Consider the following 19,196-nt stretch of genomic DNA (forward strand, 5'->3'; position numbering starts at 1 on the left):
GTCTGCTGCACAAGGTGGGGAAGAGGACAGGGAAGCAGATGAAAGAAGGCAAGGAGGAGAGGGAAACATGAAAGATGTTTCTTCAGAAAGGGGCAGGCAGCCCAACTGAAGGCCAGAGAAAGAGCCAGAGACCTTGGGTGGGAGAGGGCATGAGGAGTCCAAGTACCCCCAAACCCCCCCAACTGAAGTAGATGTCTTCTAAACTCCCATCTAGCTCATGCAATTAGAACCAAGAAAGGAGAAAGTCCCAGGCAGAAGCCTTCAGGCTCCAAGCATAGCTTGGGGAATTAATGGAAATTCAAATTTACCTCTCCATTCCATTTCTGGAATGGCATCCTCCATACCATTCCTGAGTTGGATGTAAATAGTAGGAGAAAGGAATTCATTGGAGCAGCTGAGCAAGGCAAAGAGGAATGTGATGCTGTCCGGGGTCCGTCTTCCCATGATGCACTAGTAAAAAATAAGTTAAGCTGACAACCTACTGGCTACTTGAACCAATAAATTGGTCTAGAGATGGTGGGGAATGATGTACTGCTAGTGAGCAGTACATCCTGGCATTTTTCCTGGTCTTGGTCAAAAGCCTTAGTAATGTTCTAAATCATGGGAGCCAGAGAAAAACTAAGCTGGAATCTTCTCTCCTAGACCTTCTCAGATTCCATTGACCTGAGCCTCTCTTCCTACCTTTGACAAATATTTGAGTACCTTAAAGCATGGTGTCAAACTCAAATAGAAACAGAGGCCATGAAACCATAGGTAAGGATTTCTGCAGGCTCTATATTGGCTTAGTTTCAAAATGTAATATTTTACCTATGGTCTATTGTATTTTTATTTATTTTGTCAAATATTCTCTAATTAGAGTTTAATCTGGCTCAGGCCACACTTGGGAATGTGTGTTTGACACTTCTACCCTAGAGCTTAGGCTGCTGAAATGTTTATGTTCAGAAATGAGGGGAATCAATTACCTTCAACATTCATTACCTGTGTTGCAAGTCATAGCTTCTTGAAGCCTCAGTTTTTTCATTTTCAGAGTGAAGGGTTTGGACTATGATTACCTCTGAAGTCCTTTCCAGCTTTATATAACATGATCCTAAGAGAAGATTTGGGGGAGGAAGGTTGTCAAACCTTATGTAGGGTGCACAAATGTCTCACCAGAGTTCTGATGAGCCAGGAGAATCAAGCTTATAGAATCCTAGATCCTAGAATGTTGGAGCTGGGGGGCATCTTGGAGACACCCACGTCTGATTCCCTCTCTTACAGATGAGACAACTGAGGATTAGAGGGGGAATTAACTTCCTCAAGGTAGTGTAGATAGTAGTAGCAGAACTCAGATTCAAACTCAGATTATCTGACTCCAAATCTGGGGTTCTTACCACTATACCATAGTGGAAGGGTTTGTCTTTGACAATTTTGACACTCAGGAGTCAGAAAGAGCCCACCAAACTGCCCACCCCATCCCAAGTAGTTATTTGCAAAAGAGTGGGTTGGGGGCAAAGAAAGAGGTAAGCCCTATGTCTGAGGAGACAAGCCCTCTCTGACCCATCCCTTTGTCCATCTTCCCTCAGAGGCCCAAACCAGTGGCTTCAGGTGCATTACCAATTGGGATAGTCACTTCTGCTCTCTATGACTGGCTTTGCCTCAGATTATACAGCCCCTAATGCCCATGCCATCTCTTTCTCTTCTTTCTCCCCTCTTCCTGTTGGGCCTTTCTTATCTATCTTGGGTCGCTTGTGGTCTGGACACAGTGAAGGTGCAGAAGAGTGACCATCACCACTGTTGGGACCCCTGTGTCAACTACTGCCCCAGCCACCATCCCAGCCATTGCAAGACACCCACCTGGAATCAGCCCTCCAGCCAGGATTACTGCAAACGTAAGAGTTTGGGCCAACCCTTGGATCTGGATGGCTAAAGGCTCATATGAGAATCAGAACCAGTGGCAACCTCATTATTTTTTCTCCCACTCCACTCCCACTTCTGACCCAGGCAGTGAGCCTGGATTAAAAATGGAATACTCATCTATCTGGAAATTGCCATGATTGAGGTCAATGAAATGAGCATTCATTAAGTACTTACTGTGTGTCTGTGCAAGGCACTGTACTAGGTACTAGGAATACAAAGATAGACATACTTTCTTCCCTTTTAGAATGTAGAGTCCTTAAGGGCAGGGATTTTTACACTTTTGTCTTTATTTCCCTAGCACTTAGCGTGAGTCCTGGCACATAGTAGGTCCTTAATAAATTCTTGCTGATGGATTGATTGTTCCAGTGAGGTTGGTAACACATACACAGATAAATGTAATACAAGGTGGAGCATAGGATAATACATCATCACATAGGTGTAGCCAGGATTTGAACCCAGGTCTTCTAACTCTGGAACCAGTTTATTTCCCCTGTACCACACTGCCGTCATAATTCAGTTAAGTCATTTCTATATATGGAATGTAGGAGCTGGGGTTATATGGATTTAAAACAACACAGTGCTTGTCCTTAGGAAGCCTACAGTGTCATAAAAGGGCATGAACCATTTGCAAATAGCATTAATTAGAATCAAGCATTGCAATTGAATTCATTACACTAATAATAATTAGAACAACAGCAATATGATAACTAACACTAACAATTAGAATAACAACAATATAATAACTAACATTTATTAACAATTAGAATAATAACAATAATATGATAACAAACTCTAACAATTAGAACAATAGCAATAATATAATAACTAACACTTAACCGACAATTAGAACAATAATAACAGCATGATAACTAGCACTTACTAACAATTAGAACAATAATAACAATATGATAACTAACACTTACTAACAATTAGAACAATAATAACAATATAATAACTAACACTTACTAACAATTAGAACAATAACAACAATATGGTGGCTACCACTAACAATTAGAACAATAGCAATAATATAATAACTAACACTTAACCGACAATTAGAACAATAATAACAATATGATAACTAGCACTTACTAACAATTAGAACAATAATAACAATATGATAACTAACACTTACTAACAATTAGAACAATAACAACAATATGATAACTAACACTTACTAACAATTAGAACAATAACAACAATATGGTGGCTACCACTAACAATTAGAACAATAGCAATAATATAATAGCTAACACTTACTAACAATCAGAACAATAACAACAATATGGTGGCTACCACTAACAATTAGAACAATAGCAATAATATAGTAGTTAACACTTACTAACAATCAGAACAATAACAACAATATGATAACTAACACTTACTAACAATTAGAACAACAACAGTAATATAATAACTAACACTAACTCTTAAGGTTTATGAAGTGCTTTACATATATTATCTCATTTGGTCCTCACAACAACCCTGGAAAGTAGGTGCTATTATTATCCCTACTTTACAGATCAGAAAAGAGTTAAAGGTTAAATGACTTGCCCAGGGCTACAGCTGTCTGAAGCAGGACCAAACTCAGGTCTTCTTGACTCCAGACCTAGAGTTCTATCTGCTTGTCTCAAAATGAACCAAGGATTCTTAACCTTTTCTGGGTCATACGCTGCTTTAGCAATGTAGTGAAACCATTAGAATCTGCAGAGTAATGCTTTTACAGGAATTAAATGCATGGGATTACAAAAGGAAGCCAATTATATTGAAATACAGTTATCAGATTATTAAAAATAACGAGCTCACAGACTCCAAGTTAAGAACTCCTGGTCTAATGAGTACCAAGCACTATGCTAGGTACTAAGAGAAATGCAAAGTTTAGATCAATTATATAATGGTTGCCCTCATGGGGCTTATAGTCCAGTCATAATACACGCATCGAAGAGATATAAACAAAAAGAGTGCCAAGCCTCAGGAAGAAAAGGGTATTCATCATATATGATCAGGAAAGGCTAATATGCAGGGAACGGCATTTACATCTGAGAAAGGTTTTAAAGTCTGGGTAGAAATTTGGGGGACAGTAAAAGCCAAGGCAGGGGAGTAGGAAATGGTACATTTGGTAAATAGTTAATCTTATTTTCAAAAAATGAAATCAACTGCTTTAGGTACAAGAGGGAGAAAGGGGCTCAACACCAGGTCAGCTCTTATGGTCACCCTGTAATAACAAAACATGATGCATGGTGACATGGTGCATCCTATGTCAGAGAAGCAATAGAAACCCAGAAAGATCCATTTTCTGGTTATGTCAGGGAGTAAAAGCATGGACACCCCTGGGCTTCAATATTATTATACTATTAATTAAGCTAAAGGTGACTTGAAGTCAGAAAAAGGGAAATTTTTTTAACAAATTGTGAACATCCTAAAGTTCTAGATGTTTTTTTAAATGAATGGGCCCCTGTTAAGCCCTTGGAAATGTAGAGCTCAGTGGCATCCAGTCAGGTATGTTACAGAGTTGGGGATGGGCTTGAACTTTGCCACATCATTCAACCACGGTTAACTTTCTTCCCAGCCCTGTCTGCAGCCCCTTTCTCCTCACCGATGCTGAATGCTCATGGCTTCTCTTGCCCGAGCTCGAGCACACTACCTCGGAGCACCCAACCCATGAGCCCCCGGGCAACCATGATGAGGAGAAGACAGAGGAAAAAGGAGTACAAAAGTTCATGTAAGGAAACTGACCCCAAATAGACGTGTGTCTTTGGGTCACTTATCCTCTCTGGTCCTCAGTTTCTCTATCTCTAAAATGAAAGGATTGACCTAGATATTGTCTAAGATTTGCATTATGAGGTCTCTTCCAGATCTTGAACATTCTGTGTCTTAAGTCCTCTTCCAGGCCTGGCATTTTGTGTTCTAAGGTCCCATCTGTCTCTAACATTCTATACTTTCATGTCCTTTCCAGTTCAGATACACTACTTTAGCTCTGAGATTCTACGAATCTAGCCCTCTCCCCACTTTCCTCCACTAATTGGGCTATCTCCCCAGATTCTTTGCAGTTACCTTGGCTATCACCCCTGAAGAAGATTCTGGGTCCTACTCTTTTAGGACTATTTATTCTTATTATTACTTTTTAGGATTTGTTCCCTCTGCTGCTAAAGAGAGATTTTTAGAATCTTGCAGGCTTAAGCATGATCCAAACTAAGACAATTTGGGGTCAAGCCAACCATAAGTCATCTTTGGGGAGCAGAAAAATGAAGCACTTGGAAGGAACCAATTATGACAATTGGGCGTTGAGTTGGGCTTAAAGTATCCTGGTTCCATTTATAACATAGTGTTATTAGGAAAAATGCATTCTAAGGTCCAAAGTGGGATGCCAAGAGCGTATAGCTTTCTCATCCCTGCCGGCCTATGACATTTACTTTTCCTAAAATAGGCTCTGAAGTCAGGCATTCTACTGTAGGACAGGGAAAAACTAGGACCAACAAGAGGTGTACATAGTCACAGAAAGGCAAATATTTTGCCTCAGCATAAGGAAGAACTTCCTCACAATGAGAGCTGTCCAATCACAAGATACAGGTACCTAGGAAAACAATGAGATCCCTGTTACCAGAAGCATCTGAGCCGAGCTTGAATGACTACATGACTAGGGGCTTTGACTAGACAATCTTTAAGGTACCTTGCAACTGACAATGTGCTGATAAAATTTTTAACAACCAACTCTAGGGGGGGAAAGCATATGCACGACACAGTTTAAGTTTGATCTATGTTATTGATAATTTCTCCAGCCCTATCTTAAGTCTAGACAGTGAACAAAACAATAAACCAAGCCCTGATTTGTAGTATTTGCCGACTTCTGAGGTGTAAAATGCTTCCACTGAAAATGTAACATTTCACTCTCTTGAGCTGGTGTGAGCTGGTTTCAGCATCCTCCAGCTTAGGGCCCTAAGTTTGTGAATATGTGACGGAGAAATCAATGTACTGTGGGATAGTGCAAAGAGTGCTGAACTTGGAGCCAGGAGACCTGAGTTCAAATATTAGCCCTGACATTTACTAGCTATGTGACTGTTGGGAATTATTTCATCTCTCTGAGCTTTCACTTCCTCTCTCCTAACTGCCTCGGGAGTTGTAAGCACTGTGCTTTGTAAGCCTTCAAAGCATGGGTGACCAGAATTAACTCAAAGCGAATTCGGACAACCCTCAGATTTAAACAGTGGCTATTGTCTTTTTCCTACACGAGGTATAGTGGAAGATGACATCTTTCTTTTGTGACGTTTGGACTACGCACGTATTCGCTGCTTTTCTGATGTGACCTTAAATACTTAGTCCCTGTAGGACAATGTAGATTGGCCCAAATTTCAGGCAGCAGAGATACAATGGGAAGAGTATTCTGGCATCAGAGGACCTGGGTTTGAATCTGACCTCCGACATTTACAACTTTTGTGACCTTGGGCAAGTCACATAACCTTCCTGAGACTCAGTTTCTGCATCTGTAAAATGAAGAACTTGGATGATATGAACTCTGAGGTCTCTTCCAACTTTAGACCCATGATAACTCACTAACCATGTATTGCTCAGATTAGGAAATTTAGGTAGAAAAGGGATTCTTGTTTTACATGGGAACTGGATTATGTGACTCCAAAGGTCCTTCCAATTCTGAGGTTCTGGGATCTGCTGAGTGTAAGGTTGCCCTCCCCATCCCTTCCTCTCTCTTTGCTTCACTTTACCCATCATTATCCTTCTGAGCAACAAAAAAGAAGAGGAAGAGAATAAATATTTATTAAGCACCTACTACCTGCTCAGCTTTTCACAAATATTCTCCCACTTGGTCCTCACAGCAACTCTATGAGGTAGGTGCTATCATTATCCCCATTTTATACTGATGAAACTGAGTCAAATTGAGGTTAAATGACTTGCCCAGAGTGACATACCTAGTAAGTGCCTGAGATCAGACTTAACTCAGGTCTTCCCAACTCCAGGCCCAGCACTCTATCCTCTGCTGTACCTAGCTGCCTTCCAAAGGGTAGAAGCTTTCATTAAGGATGTTTCATTCCAGGGAGGAATAAAGGGTGGTAGAAGATATTATTAAGGTAACAAAGGGAAAGTCAAGCCCACTGTCTAGATTCCTTATAAATGCTAGGAGAATAGACTGAGCAGTGAAAGAAAAGCCCCCTTGAGTGTTCTGGCTTACAGATGCTAACCTAATCTATCTTTCTGTTCTTTCAGTGTCCCTTGCCTCCAGCACTGTGGGGCCTGGTGGCCAAATCGTGCACACAGAAACAACAGAAGTAGTCCTTAGGGGTGACCCCCTGAATGGCTTTGGACTCCAACTCCAAGGTGGAATCTTCGCCACAGAAACCCTTTCTTCCCCACCTCTCATCCGCTTCATTGAGCCCGACAGCCCTGCTGAGAGGTTAGATCTATCCCTTAGGAACCAGAACCAATCCAGCTTTCAAACCAACAAGTATTTCTCCAGACCCAATTCTGCTACTGGAGGCTACAGGGAAGAGAAGAACAAGATGGCCCTAGAATTCCAGACACTTGTCCTCATGTGGCTTAAGATTTAGTTAGTCACATGTCAAACAGAGATAACATGTAATCAGATGCCAATTTGAGGGACGGGGTAGGAACTGGACCTATAATCTTAATGATGTAAGATATGATATATAAGATAAGATAATGATATAAGAAATTCTCTCCACCTAGAAGTAGGTTGACACCTTCTCTATAACTTAAACATTCTAGAGAGCTGCCCAGTGTCATGCAACCAATATGCATCAGGAGAAGACTTCAACCCAAGTCTTCCTGCCTTCAAGGCATGCTCTCTATCCACTACATCCCTATATGTATGATACATGCAATGGGGGTCAGGGAGTTCAGAAACTAATGTGTACTGGAGTAGTCAGTAAGAACTTCCTGAAGGAAGATGCTCTTGAGTTGGGCCTTTAATGCTGCCTAGAATTTAAGCAGGTGGAGAAGAAAGGGAAGGGCACTGTAGATAAGAAGAATGGCCTGAGTAAAGGTGTGGAAGTGGGAAATAGTCTGTGTGGAAACCATCCTGACTGGAGCAGAGGATGGATATAATCGAGGGATAATTAAGTTAAATAGATAGGTTTGAAAAGGCATCTAGTTAGCACCAGCCCTGAAGTTAGAAGGACCTGAATTCAAATCTGGCCTCAACACTTACCATCTGTGTAACCCTGGGCAAGTCACTTAACCCCAATTACCTCCAAAGAAAAAAAGAGAGAGACAGGTTTGGTTCAGAGCTTTGAATGCCAGGCTAAGAGGATTTGGGGCTTGATCCAGTAGGTACTAAAGGGCTAGGCCTCTCTACACACCACAACTCTGCCAGCAAGACTCACTGGGACAGAGACTTAAGCTGTAGCAAGCCCTTGGCTTAGTTTTAAATCCAATTTGCAATTATAACAGGCTTTTCTCTGTCAATTAAGCAGAAGAGGCTTACACTACATGAGGGATGTCTCAAAGTCTAATTTCAGAGATGTTGTAACACAGATTCTACTGGGGAAGCCAGTTCTACTCCCCCAGACTCCCCAAGTTCCTAGGCCGAGTCAATCTGGAAGATAGGATTGTTAAGTCAACTTGTCAAAGAGCGGGGAGAGAGGTCTACGTCTGTTTCTCTGTGTGTTTGTAAAAATATGTTTGTGTTTGTATTGTGTACTTATCTCTGTGACTTTGAGAAAATGTGTGCTTCTGAGTGTGTCTGTTGGTAAGTATGCTTGCCTCTGAATGTCTGTGTGTCTGGTGGTCTAAGTGTCTGTATGTATAGCAAGTGCTAAGATTGACCAGACAGACTGTGGAAGGCTTTGAATCCCAGGTCAGGACTTGGTTCTTAAGTGTTAAGCAATTGTCTTTTGCATTTTTGGAGAAGCTTTAATGGGCTATGCCAGAGACTAGGACTTTGGGGATTTCAATCTCCCTTTTCTCAGCTGTCACCTGTCCAAGAGAGTACAGCTGTGGCTTAGAGACTTTCAAAGTCCTCCTTCATCGTGACCCTTATCTCATGCAATAGTAGGCTAGTCACCTTGCTGTGAAGTCATTGCAGCAGTGAGGAACTCTGGGAGGAAACCAATCTCTGCTCCAAGTCAGTGCCCAGAGGACTATGACTAGATACCTAAAAATCCTGAAAGACGAGATAAAAACCAGCCTTCAGAACTATGCCAAGTCCAAGGCCAGACTGATGAGGGCTGGGGCTGTAATTATCCTGGGCTGCTTTGGACTTATTCCGTCTCTGCAGACTCACAGGTCATTTCCCCCAAAGAACGTGACCTATTATCAAAATGCCACCCCAGACACGCTGGACTTCAAGCTATCAAATTGTCCAGGCAGCGTAGGAAATCAGGCCAAGTGTCCTACTGTCACAACTGACTTGGGACAATTGAGAGAAGCCTCTGAAACACCACAGAGTTGTAGAAAGTGCCTAATTTTTCATCTTGAACTTGGCACTTGATTATATTCTGTCTCTCTTTGACATATGAGTCAAAAGACTTGATTTCAAATCCTGGCTCCACTTGTGTGATTCTTGGGGAAGTCATTTCCTCTTTTCTGAGCCTCAGTTTCCTCATTTGTAAAGCATGGGTGATGGATGAAATTATCTGCTCTGAATAGCACGATTCCTCTATACTCTAGAGTCACAAGATCATAGATTGAAACCAGAAAGGAACCTCTTGGAGGTCATCTGGTCCAAGCCTTTCACTTACATGATGGAAGGCAGAACCCATTGGTCCAAATAGCTTGTGTTTCTGGGGCACCTGAACCTGCAGGGTATCTAAGTCACTCTGTGTGTATGTGTGTGTGTGTGTGTGTGTGTGTGTGTGTGTGTGTGTGGTGTGTGTTAGGAGAGAAGCTGCCTATAGAAACATAAGACTTTTTACTCCGACCTCTGGACAGCATTCAAAAAGGCCCCAATGAGTTCCTGACTACGTGACCTAAGAACCTGGGCCTTTGGGCCTCTCTGACCATGCCGAATTAAAAAGCACTGGGGGTGTTGTTTTCAAGGTTATAGTAATGAAAAGGGCATCAAACAAGCAGTCAGGAGACCAATAGGATGCAATACTTTTAACACAAGTAAGTTTCCTCTCTCTGGCCTCAATTTCCTTATCTGGAAAATGGAGAATTTGGACTTGATGGTCTCCTCTGTTCCTTCTAGACCTAAAATAGAAAAGCAAAAGTGAACTAAAGAGATGGGCTAGCTTACACTCATATCACGCTTTAAGGTCTACAAAGTGTTTTGTAGTTATTGTCTAACTTGAGTGAGGTGCTTTATTATCCCCACTTTACAGAGGGAGAAACTGAAGAACTGAGAAGTGAAGTGATTTGCCCAAGATGATGATGATGATAGCTAGCATTCATGTATTGTTTTAAGATGTACAAAGCAATTTGCATATGTTATCTCATTTGATATTAAAAAACAGCCTTGTAAGGTAGGTGCTATTATTATCCCCATTTAATGGATGAAGAAACTGAGGTTGAAAGAGGTCAAACAGCTAGCCCAGGGCTACACAGCTAGGAAATATCCAAGGCAGGATTTGAACTCAGGTGTCCTTGATTCCAGGTCCAACAGGTGATTCAGTGGCAGGCCAAGTTGCCTCCTAGTATGATGATGTCTTAGTCTTAAGACCTGGATTCTTCAGAAATTTGTAATGTCACTAATGGGGGGTCTCCCTCTAATGCTGGAGATCTCAAATCTGTAATTCAGTAGAGAGTCTACAATTATTGCCATGGCCAAAGTAGTCCATGTCTTGGAGCCAAGTTAGTAAGGACCCTCTCCAGACTTAGCCAGGCTAAAACTAGGAAAAGAGATACATGATTGGTTACAAGATCTTTTCTCCAAGTCTTTCCAGCTTTGTGGCATCTGAAGGGTGTTGGTGTTAAGAAGAACAGGGTCCTGCAGATGGAGAAGTGGTTTGTCTTTCTTGTCCATGGGAACGAGCCAGAATGTCACTACCCTCCCCTCTCCCTTCCCTTCTCAAGTCACAGAGGAAACTGACCCAACACTCTGCTAAGCAGCAATGCATAAGAAAGGTCAGGCACAGGCTCTCCCCATTGTCTTTGTTCTGTGAACCTTAAAACATGACCTAAATTTGGCTTTTACACAGTGGAAGAAGCACAGGCTCAACAGGGAGAGGATCCCGATTTAAATCCTGCTGTTGACCTTCAGTCTGTGTGACCCTAGGCAAATCACTTAACCTCCCTGGGACTCAGTTTCCTCATCTGTCAAATGAGAGGATTGAACTAGATGGCCTCCGAGATCCTTTCCAACTCTTAAAAAAAGAAAAAAAAAGAAAACCTTAAAAATCAGAAATAAAAGCGGTCTGATTTTCTCAACCATGAGAAGACCTTTCCAGCGTCCCATTTATGATCCCCATTGTTATTAAGCCGTGAAGGCAGGCTCAAACAGCTGTCATATAGCAACACCAAGCCAACATGGCATGATGGGCCTGGTGAGCCTTGGACACAAGCATTTGTCCTCTTCCCATCAAATCTTACAGTTGAAAGGCACTTCAGACGCCATTTAATCCAGAAACTCTCTCTGGATGAGAAATCGTCCAGCTTTTGAGGGAAGACCATCAGGAAGCGGGGGGGGGGGAAGGGCTACCACCACTTAGTAGACTGAAATCTTGAGAGCAGAGACTGTTTCTTTGTATCCCCAGCATTTAGCACAATACCTGGCACATAGAAAGTGCTTAATAAATGTTATTTGGCTGAAGGATACCACCCAAGGCTGCCATTTGCATAGTTCTAAATGTTAACTTTTTTTCAAGACTAAATTTACCAGCAGTCAAAGTATAGATATAAACATATTAACAATGACAATGATCTAAACATGAATAAGAAGACTTTTCTCCAAACTGTCTATTCGCCATCTTCCTAACACATTTTTCTGAAAGGCGCCAGGCCACAGTGGGAAGAAAAATTAATCTGGAGTGGGAGAACCTGGGGCCAAGTCCAACCTTGGTCACTTGCTCCCTGGATGCCTGGGGGAGCTCCTCAGACTCTAGTCATCAGTTTCCTAGAAAACAAGCAGGTTGAGCATAGTGGCCTCCAAGCTCCCTTCTCATTCTAAATCTTTCATCCTTTGATCCTTTCTTGCCTCTTAATCTATGCCCACATAATTGCCCTTCCCAGAATTCCCTTTGCCCTTTCTCAATTTAATTTCTATTCATCCTTCGAGGTCTAAAGGCCATTAATTAGATGGGGTGGTGTCTAGAATGCTTGGTTTGAAGTCAAGAAGATCTGTGTTCAAATCCCACCTCTGATACTTACTTAGCTATGTGACCCTAGGCAAGACATTTGACCGGTCCCAACCTCAATTTTCTCATCTGTAAAATGTGGATAATAATAGCACTGACCTCACAAGGTTATTGTAAGAATCAAATGACATCACTTCGAAAACCTAATCCTAATTCCAAGTCTGCCTCTGATGATAACCCCAATACTGCCTATTATTGTCATTATTATTATTATTATTATTAGACACAGTCCAAGTGTATGCATTCTCACTATCTCAGCCCACAGTGATTACTTGCTTCTCTGAATTCCTCTTAGGGTCTGTACCTCTCTTGGGTACTTGTCAAATTCTGCCTTGCATATGTGTCTGGGTCTCATTCCACCACTGGGCTGTAAGCCTCCTGTGGGTCAGAACCAAATCTGATTCATTGGTAAATGCCCTTATGCCCTCATTGTACATACTTTTCCAATGACCCTCCATGGGCTGGAACGTTGCCTTGGGAGAGCATAGTATTGTGAGGAGAGCTGGGTTGGGAGTTAGGAGCCCTGAGTTCCCAACCCAACTCTCACTAATTTTCCATGTGGCCATGGATACATATTTTTTCCCCATAAAGGCCCCTCTCTGGGCCTCAGCTGTGTCCTAGTCACACAATGGAGTTGGAACGAGAGGACCTCGAAGGTTCCTTCTAGCTATGACACTGTGATCCCATCCCATGTTCTTTGTCTCCCACCTTCCCCACTCTGCCCCAACCCTTACTACCCACTATCCCTCTCTTTGGGGATTCCAGATGTGGCCTGCTGCAGGTTGGAGACAGAGTACTGTCCATCAACAGCATTGCCACGGAAGATGGCACCATGGAGGAGGCCAACCAGCTCTTGCGGGATGCCGCCCTATCAAACAAAGTCTCGCTGGAGATTGAGTTTGATGTAGCAGGTAACTGGACCCCTTATACTTTCAGCATGCTTCCAAAAGTGGGCCTACTACGTGTCAGAATTCAGAAAGAGGATCCTCTTTTCTTTCAGGCCTTTTCCCTGATCCCATGATGCCTGTCATCTCTGCCCCACAAACTTATGTTCTCTGCTCTCTCCCAAGGTGCTCTTAGGTGCTCCCAAAGAAGAGGCTGTGGTATGATAAAGAGTGTGGGGGAGAGTAGCTCATTTCTAGTTTCTAGCTCTGGTACTTATGACCTGGGTGGCCTTGAACAAATCACCAAATCTCTTTGAACCTCAGTTTCTTCATCTATAAAATGGGGATAAGCAAATTCTGTCCTGCCTACCTCACTAGTATCTCAAGCAATATTGAATGTGAAAGCACATTGGAAATAGATATATGTGAACTAATCTAAAGGGGGTGGGGATGGGGAGACTAAGTGCCTACTATGTGCCAGGAAGTGTGCTCAGTGCTTCACAAATATTTTCTCACTTCATCCTCACAACAACCTTATGTGGAAGGTACTGTTATTATTCCCCATTTGACAGATGAGGAAACTGAGGCAAAGAGAGGTTAAGTGACTTGCCCAGGGTCACACAGCTAGTAAATGTCTGAGGTAGGATTTGAACTCAGGTCTTCCTGACTCCAGGTCTGGCTTTCTAAACACCGAACCATCTAGCTGCCTAGTCTAAGGGTCTGTTGATAGTTCTACTCTGTTAAATAAAGTAAGACCATCTCTGTACAAAAGGGAGTGGCACCAAAAGAGGTGAAGAACTTCCTATCTGTTGACCAGCCATGCCAAATCATATGGTTATCCTGTTGGGGTGGTGCTCTCCCTTGAGTGGAAGGCACATTCTTAATGCTCATAGCATTCTAGTCCCTAGCCTCCCCAGGCTTAATATAGCCTCTTGGCTTAACAGCTGGTGAGACAGCTGAGTGGTTATTATTAGGCTGGGTGGGTTCCATGTCAGTTCAGTGCCCTTGGGACCAACGGATGGCTAGGAGATATTGGGCCACATCATGGCCACAGAGGGACCTCGTGATGTCACTAGCCTGCATACTAGCATACATATAAGTATCCTGGGTGAGCAGATTAGGGGCTTTACCTAAAGGTGGGTCTTCTTAAGAACCACATAAGCCATGAAGGGCCTCTGGAGTATCCCAACTTTCATTCATTGATTCATTCAGCAAATATTTATATTCATCTACCATGTGTCAGGTATCGTTCTAGGCACTGGAGGTATAAAAACAAAAACAAAATAGTCTTTACCCTCAAGGAGCTTATATTCTACTTAAGGGAGAAACAATAGGTATATAGATGAACAAATAGTACAAGGAGCTGATTAGTAATGAGGGGAGAAGGACTATTAAGAGAAGTGTCATGTAGGAAGAGGCACTTGGCCTGAGACTTGGAGGAAGCTGGGGATTCCAAGAGATGGAGGTGAAGAAGGGTGCATTTGAGGATAGGTGACAATCTTCATGAAGACATAAAGAAGGGAGATAGGATGTCCTGTACAGAGAATATGAAGAGGACAGTTTGGCTAAAAAGAACATTCTCCATGAACCCAGAGTGGGGCACACTCAAAGCCTCCCCTCCCTCAGAGAATATTTCACATTTGTGAATGACAACAACTAGGGAAAATATATGGGAACGGATGATAGATTGTAAAGAAAAACTTCAAGACAATGAAAGCTATCAAAAAGCTAAATGGGTGGTCACACACAACAGTGGGTTATCCATCACTGGAGAGACTGGGTGGTCACTTGTTAGGTATGTAAAAGGTGATTCTTTGGGACTTATGAGTTAAATTAAATGGCCACTGAGATCCTTTCTCCCTTATGAAATTCTTTGAGAGTTCCAGAAAGAAGATGAAAAAAAATGAGTCTAAAATCAATAAAGTGAAATTTAGCCAGAATAAATGTGAAGTCCTCCATTTAGGCTCAAGAAATCAATTTGTTCAAGGGTAGGATAGAGGAAATATGGCTTAATAGTAATTCATGTGGCAAAAAGGGATCTTGGGATTTTAGTTGCCCACAGGCTCAGTATGAGCTATAGTGTGAGGTAGATGCTTAATTTTTTTAAGCTAAATCCATCTTAGGCTAACTATATAATGTTGTCCCACTGTGCTCTGCACTGGTCACACTCTGTCTAGATGGGTATGTCCTACTCTGGGACTGCATTGTGAGAAAGATATTAACAAACTGAAATAAATCCACAGAAATGTAAGCAGGATGGGGAGGAATCTGGAAACTACAAAAGGGACAGTTGAAGGGCCTGGATTATTTTGCTTCAAGAAATTAAAACTCATTGGACAAGTCTGGTCCCTGTCTTAAAGTGTGGCAGCATTCTTATCTATGTAGTTGCAGAAAACAGAATTAAGATGATTGGGAGCAGGGAGGGGGATGACAGGGAGGCAAATTTTAGCTCCACATATGCAAAAACTTCCTAGCAATCAGAGTTGTCCAGTGATAGAATGGAGGGCTTTTATAGTGGTCTGTAAGCAATGACTGGATGACCGCTTGTTAGAGTTAGGATAGAGGAAATCCTCAATCAGTTATGAGTTGAACTGGTTGGCTTTCAGCTCTTAGATTCTGGTGGCATTGTGAAGATCTTTACCAAGGTCGATGTCCCTGAGTAGGTCAGAGTAGTTGGAGAAGGATCTAGAATATCTTGAAGCTCCATCTCATTGGGCGTTGGATGGGGTTGGAGTAGAGGAGTGGAGGTGGTCTATAAGACTCCTAAGTCCTGTTTTCCAGAGTCCTCACACTTAAAATTTGAAATATTGAATAGGAGGAAGTTGTTATTACAATGGGACCATTTTTGAAGGAGCTATCCTTTTTGAGCCAAAGTGGCAAAGATGATATAATGTTGTTTGACAGGGCTTGAAAGGTCCAGATAACTCCAAATAACTCCCTGACTGATCTGTTAGAATGCCTGAGATTCCAACATTACCAAGTAAATACTGCCTTTGGGTGAAATCTTGGTAAGCTCTAGTTAAAGTGCAAATGTTATCTGGGAGGACTGAACCATTCCGCCATTACCCCCCAATAACACTTCAGCTATGTCCTATAGCAAATCACCTCCACCCACTTCTTAGATTTCCCAGCTTCTTTTAAGGCTCAGCTCATGTGCCATCCCACACAGGAAGCCTTGATGATCCTCTTAGCTTTTAAATCTCTCTCTCTTCTCTTCATACTATCTTATAATTATTTGCCTGTTTCCATACTGTATGCCCCCAGGGGAATGAAAGCATCCTGAGGGGCAGGGATTATTTTGCTATTTATCTTTGTATGTCAGCATTTAGCACAGTGCCTGGTACAATAGCAGGAACTTTCTAAATGTTTGCTGGGAGTGAGCCTCAGTTTCCTCTTCTGTAAAATGAGATGACTAGACTTCATTATCTCAAAGATTCTTTCCAGCTTTAATAACAAACAACCAAGCGAATAAGAAAAACTTGGGGCCAGAAGTCAAAGTGGTCTGATTGTCTTGCCTGGGGAGGTCAACACCAGCCCTGAATTACTTTTAACAAGCATTCAAATTGCTCAGACACATAGGGCATGTGTGTCGTTGTTTTCCAGAGTCAGTGATCCCGAGTAGTGGCACCTTTCATGTGAAGCTACCCAAGAAGAGAGGAGTGGAGCTGGGGATAACCATAAGTTGTGAGTATCACTTTTCTTTTTCTCAGGAGAAGTGGTTTGATATGAACTGGAGGAAGCCACCTCCATTCCCAGGGCTAAATCTGGCCCCCGATGTGGCATCTGGGGAGCTGATACTAGTATGGTTGCTGCCATTACAATTCAGAAAATACTTTCTTCTTGGAAGGATGCTGTAGTTGTCTCATTCAGAAACTCTGAGAGATTCAGGGATTAAAAGTGGCTGGAAAACTGTGAACAGCAATTAGGAAATTAATATTTCAATAGACAGGAATGACAACCCACTTGCCCATTGGGTGACCAACAGAGTATGACAGGAGAACTTACCCCTGAATCTTAGCCTCCTTCCATCTTTTTCTTTCTATACCTCTCTCTTCCTTTCTATCTGTCTCAACCTCTGTAATCCCTTCTTCCTCTCCTCTTTCATATCCCCTGTTTTTATGTATCTGCTTTTCTCTATTCTCTCTCTCTCTCTCTCTCTCTCTCTCTCTCTCTCTCTCTCTCTCTCTCTCTCTCTCTCTCTCCCTCCCTCCCTCTCTCTCTCTCTCCCCCTCCCTCTTTCCTCTCCCTAAGCCTGTCTCTGTTCCCCTCCCTCTCTCTGTATCTTTTTCTACTTCATTTCCTTTCCCTTTCTCTTCCTTCCTTTGCTCATTTATCTTCTACCTTGATCAGCCACGATGTTGAAAAGTAGTATTCCTTAAAATATTGGTTGTATGCACAAAGGACCATTTAAAATTTCTTGTTTCTTTTTGTGTGTTAGATGAGTTAAATCATTTATTATTTCCAGTAGAAAGGCAGAACAGGAATCCCTTCAAACCTGTCCCCAAACTGACATTTTAAAAAATTTGTTCTTTGCCGTTGATTGATCTTTCCTCCTTAGAGACTGTGAACCCAGACAGAAAGCAAGTTCCCCACCTCCTGTTTTATCAGGGTAAAGAGAAAGCACTTCACTGGATCCAGGAAAGCAGAGAGGGGCAAGAGCAGTTGGGGGGGGCAGGAGGCGAGAGGAAAGGAGAGGTACAGCCCCTTCCCTGGCTTTGCCCCCACTCTCTTGTCGTGAGCTTGAACTCTTGTCATATCTCCTTACTTCCTCCAGTCCCTCCTGGGTACAACCTGTGCCTTAAGTAAACTGCATGAAGACAGGGGCTATCCAATATTTTTATCTCCTCCAGTGCCTAAGTCAGTGCTTTGCCCTTGTTAGATTATTAAAATAAATGTTTGAATGAATGAATGAATGGACTCTCCATCTCCCATCCCTGTGCCTTTGCCCTAACTGATCCAGGTGCCTAGCATGCTCTCCTTCCACACACCTGCCTTTTAGACTCCCTGACTTCCCTCAAGACTCCACTCAAACAGGACCTTTGGAAGGCGTCTGTTCCTGGGTCCATACATACTCCACCCCTCTCAGCTGCTAGTAGCTTCCCCTCTGAGGCAAAGGTTTGTAACCTTTTTCATGTCATGGACCCCTCTGGCAGCCTGGTGAAGCCTATAGACGCTTCTCAGGATGTTTTTAAATGCCTAAAATGAAATACATAGAACGACCAAAAAAACCCCAATCAAGTTAAAATGTGGTTATCAAAATATTACAATAAAAATAAAACAACAGGTTCCTGGGTTGATCTAAAGTATCCCTGGCATTTGAATAGTCCGGCTGTGGAACTTGGGCTGCCTTAAATGGAGCGGCCATCCTCCCCCTCCCTATTCCCCTGGCTAGGGCCAAGAAGCAGGACTCTGACAATATCAAATGATATCCCCATTTTATCTCAGAGTCAATATCCAGTCTGCAGAAAAGTTATTAATGTCACGCTGAGCCAGAGGAAAGGAATTTGATGGCTGATCAGATGGAGGAGTGTGTTTTCCTCACTCAGACTTCATGGGTTGGAGGAGCCAAGGGTTGGCTCTGTGGCTTGCCTATTAAAAAGGATGGCATTCAGGATATGGATTCATCTTAATGCATGAGGACAGTGACCCTTCGTTCCACAGAGTTGGAACAAACTTCATAGACCATCTGTGGAGTAGCTGGGTGACACAGGAAATGGAGTGATGGACTTGCACTCAGGAAGACCTGAGTTCAAACCTAACCTCAGACACTTATTAGCTGTGTGACCCTGGACAAGTCATTTGACCTATATTTTCTTCTGTGAAATGGGGATAATAATAGCATCTACTTCCCAGGTTTGAGGGGATCAAATGAGATAAAAAATTATAAAGCACAATGTGGCACAATGCCTGGGATATAGTAAGAGCTCTATAAATGTTAGCTATTATCATCATCATCGTCATTATTATTATTATTAACAACAGAGGATGTTAACCATAATAAAACTCTTTTTTTCTGAATGACTCCCAGTCATTGTTAGGAATGTCAATGATTGCACTAGGATTTGATACAGTAGTACATACTGTCAAGGGCTGCTGGGATGAGTAGGGCTGTTTGCCCCAGGTTGCAATGCTTTGAAAAATGTTTGTGTCTGAT

General features: G+C 42.4%; 1 protein-coding gene across 1 annotated transcript in view; it reads left to right on the top strand.

Moving 5' to 3' along the window:
- Nucleotides 1–19,196, top strand: part of GRIP2 (glutamate receptor interacting protein 2) — a 169,601-nt gene that overhangs the window by 91,062 nt on the left and 59,343 nt on the right. Inside the window, exons 10-14 of the mRNA XM_078151683.1 lie at nt 1,743–1,868; nt 4,466–4,618; nt 7,114–7,300; nt 12,924–13,069; nt 16,646–16,726. Of these exons, the coding sequence (XP_078007809.1) occupies nt 1,743–1,868; nt 4,466–4,618; nt 7,114–7,300; nt 12,924–13,069; nt 16,646–16,726 (693 nt within the window). The remainder of the gene's footprint in view (nt 1–1,742; nt 1,869–4,465; nt 4,619–7,113; nt 7,301–12,923; nt 13,070–16,645; nt 16,727–19,196) is intronic.

This window comes from Phascolarctos cinereus, unplaced genomic scaffold, assembly GCF_003287225.1.
Source record: "Phascolarctos cinereus isolate Bilbo 61053 unplaced genomic scaffold, phaCin_HiC Scaffold_4;HRSCAF=312, whole genome shotgun sequence".
Lineage (NCBI taxonomy): Eukaryota > Metazoa > Chordata > Mammalia > Diprotodontia > Phascolarctidae > Phascolarctos > Phascolarctos cinereus.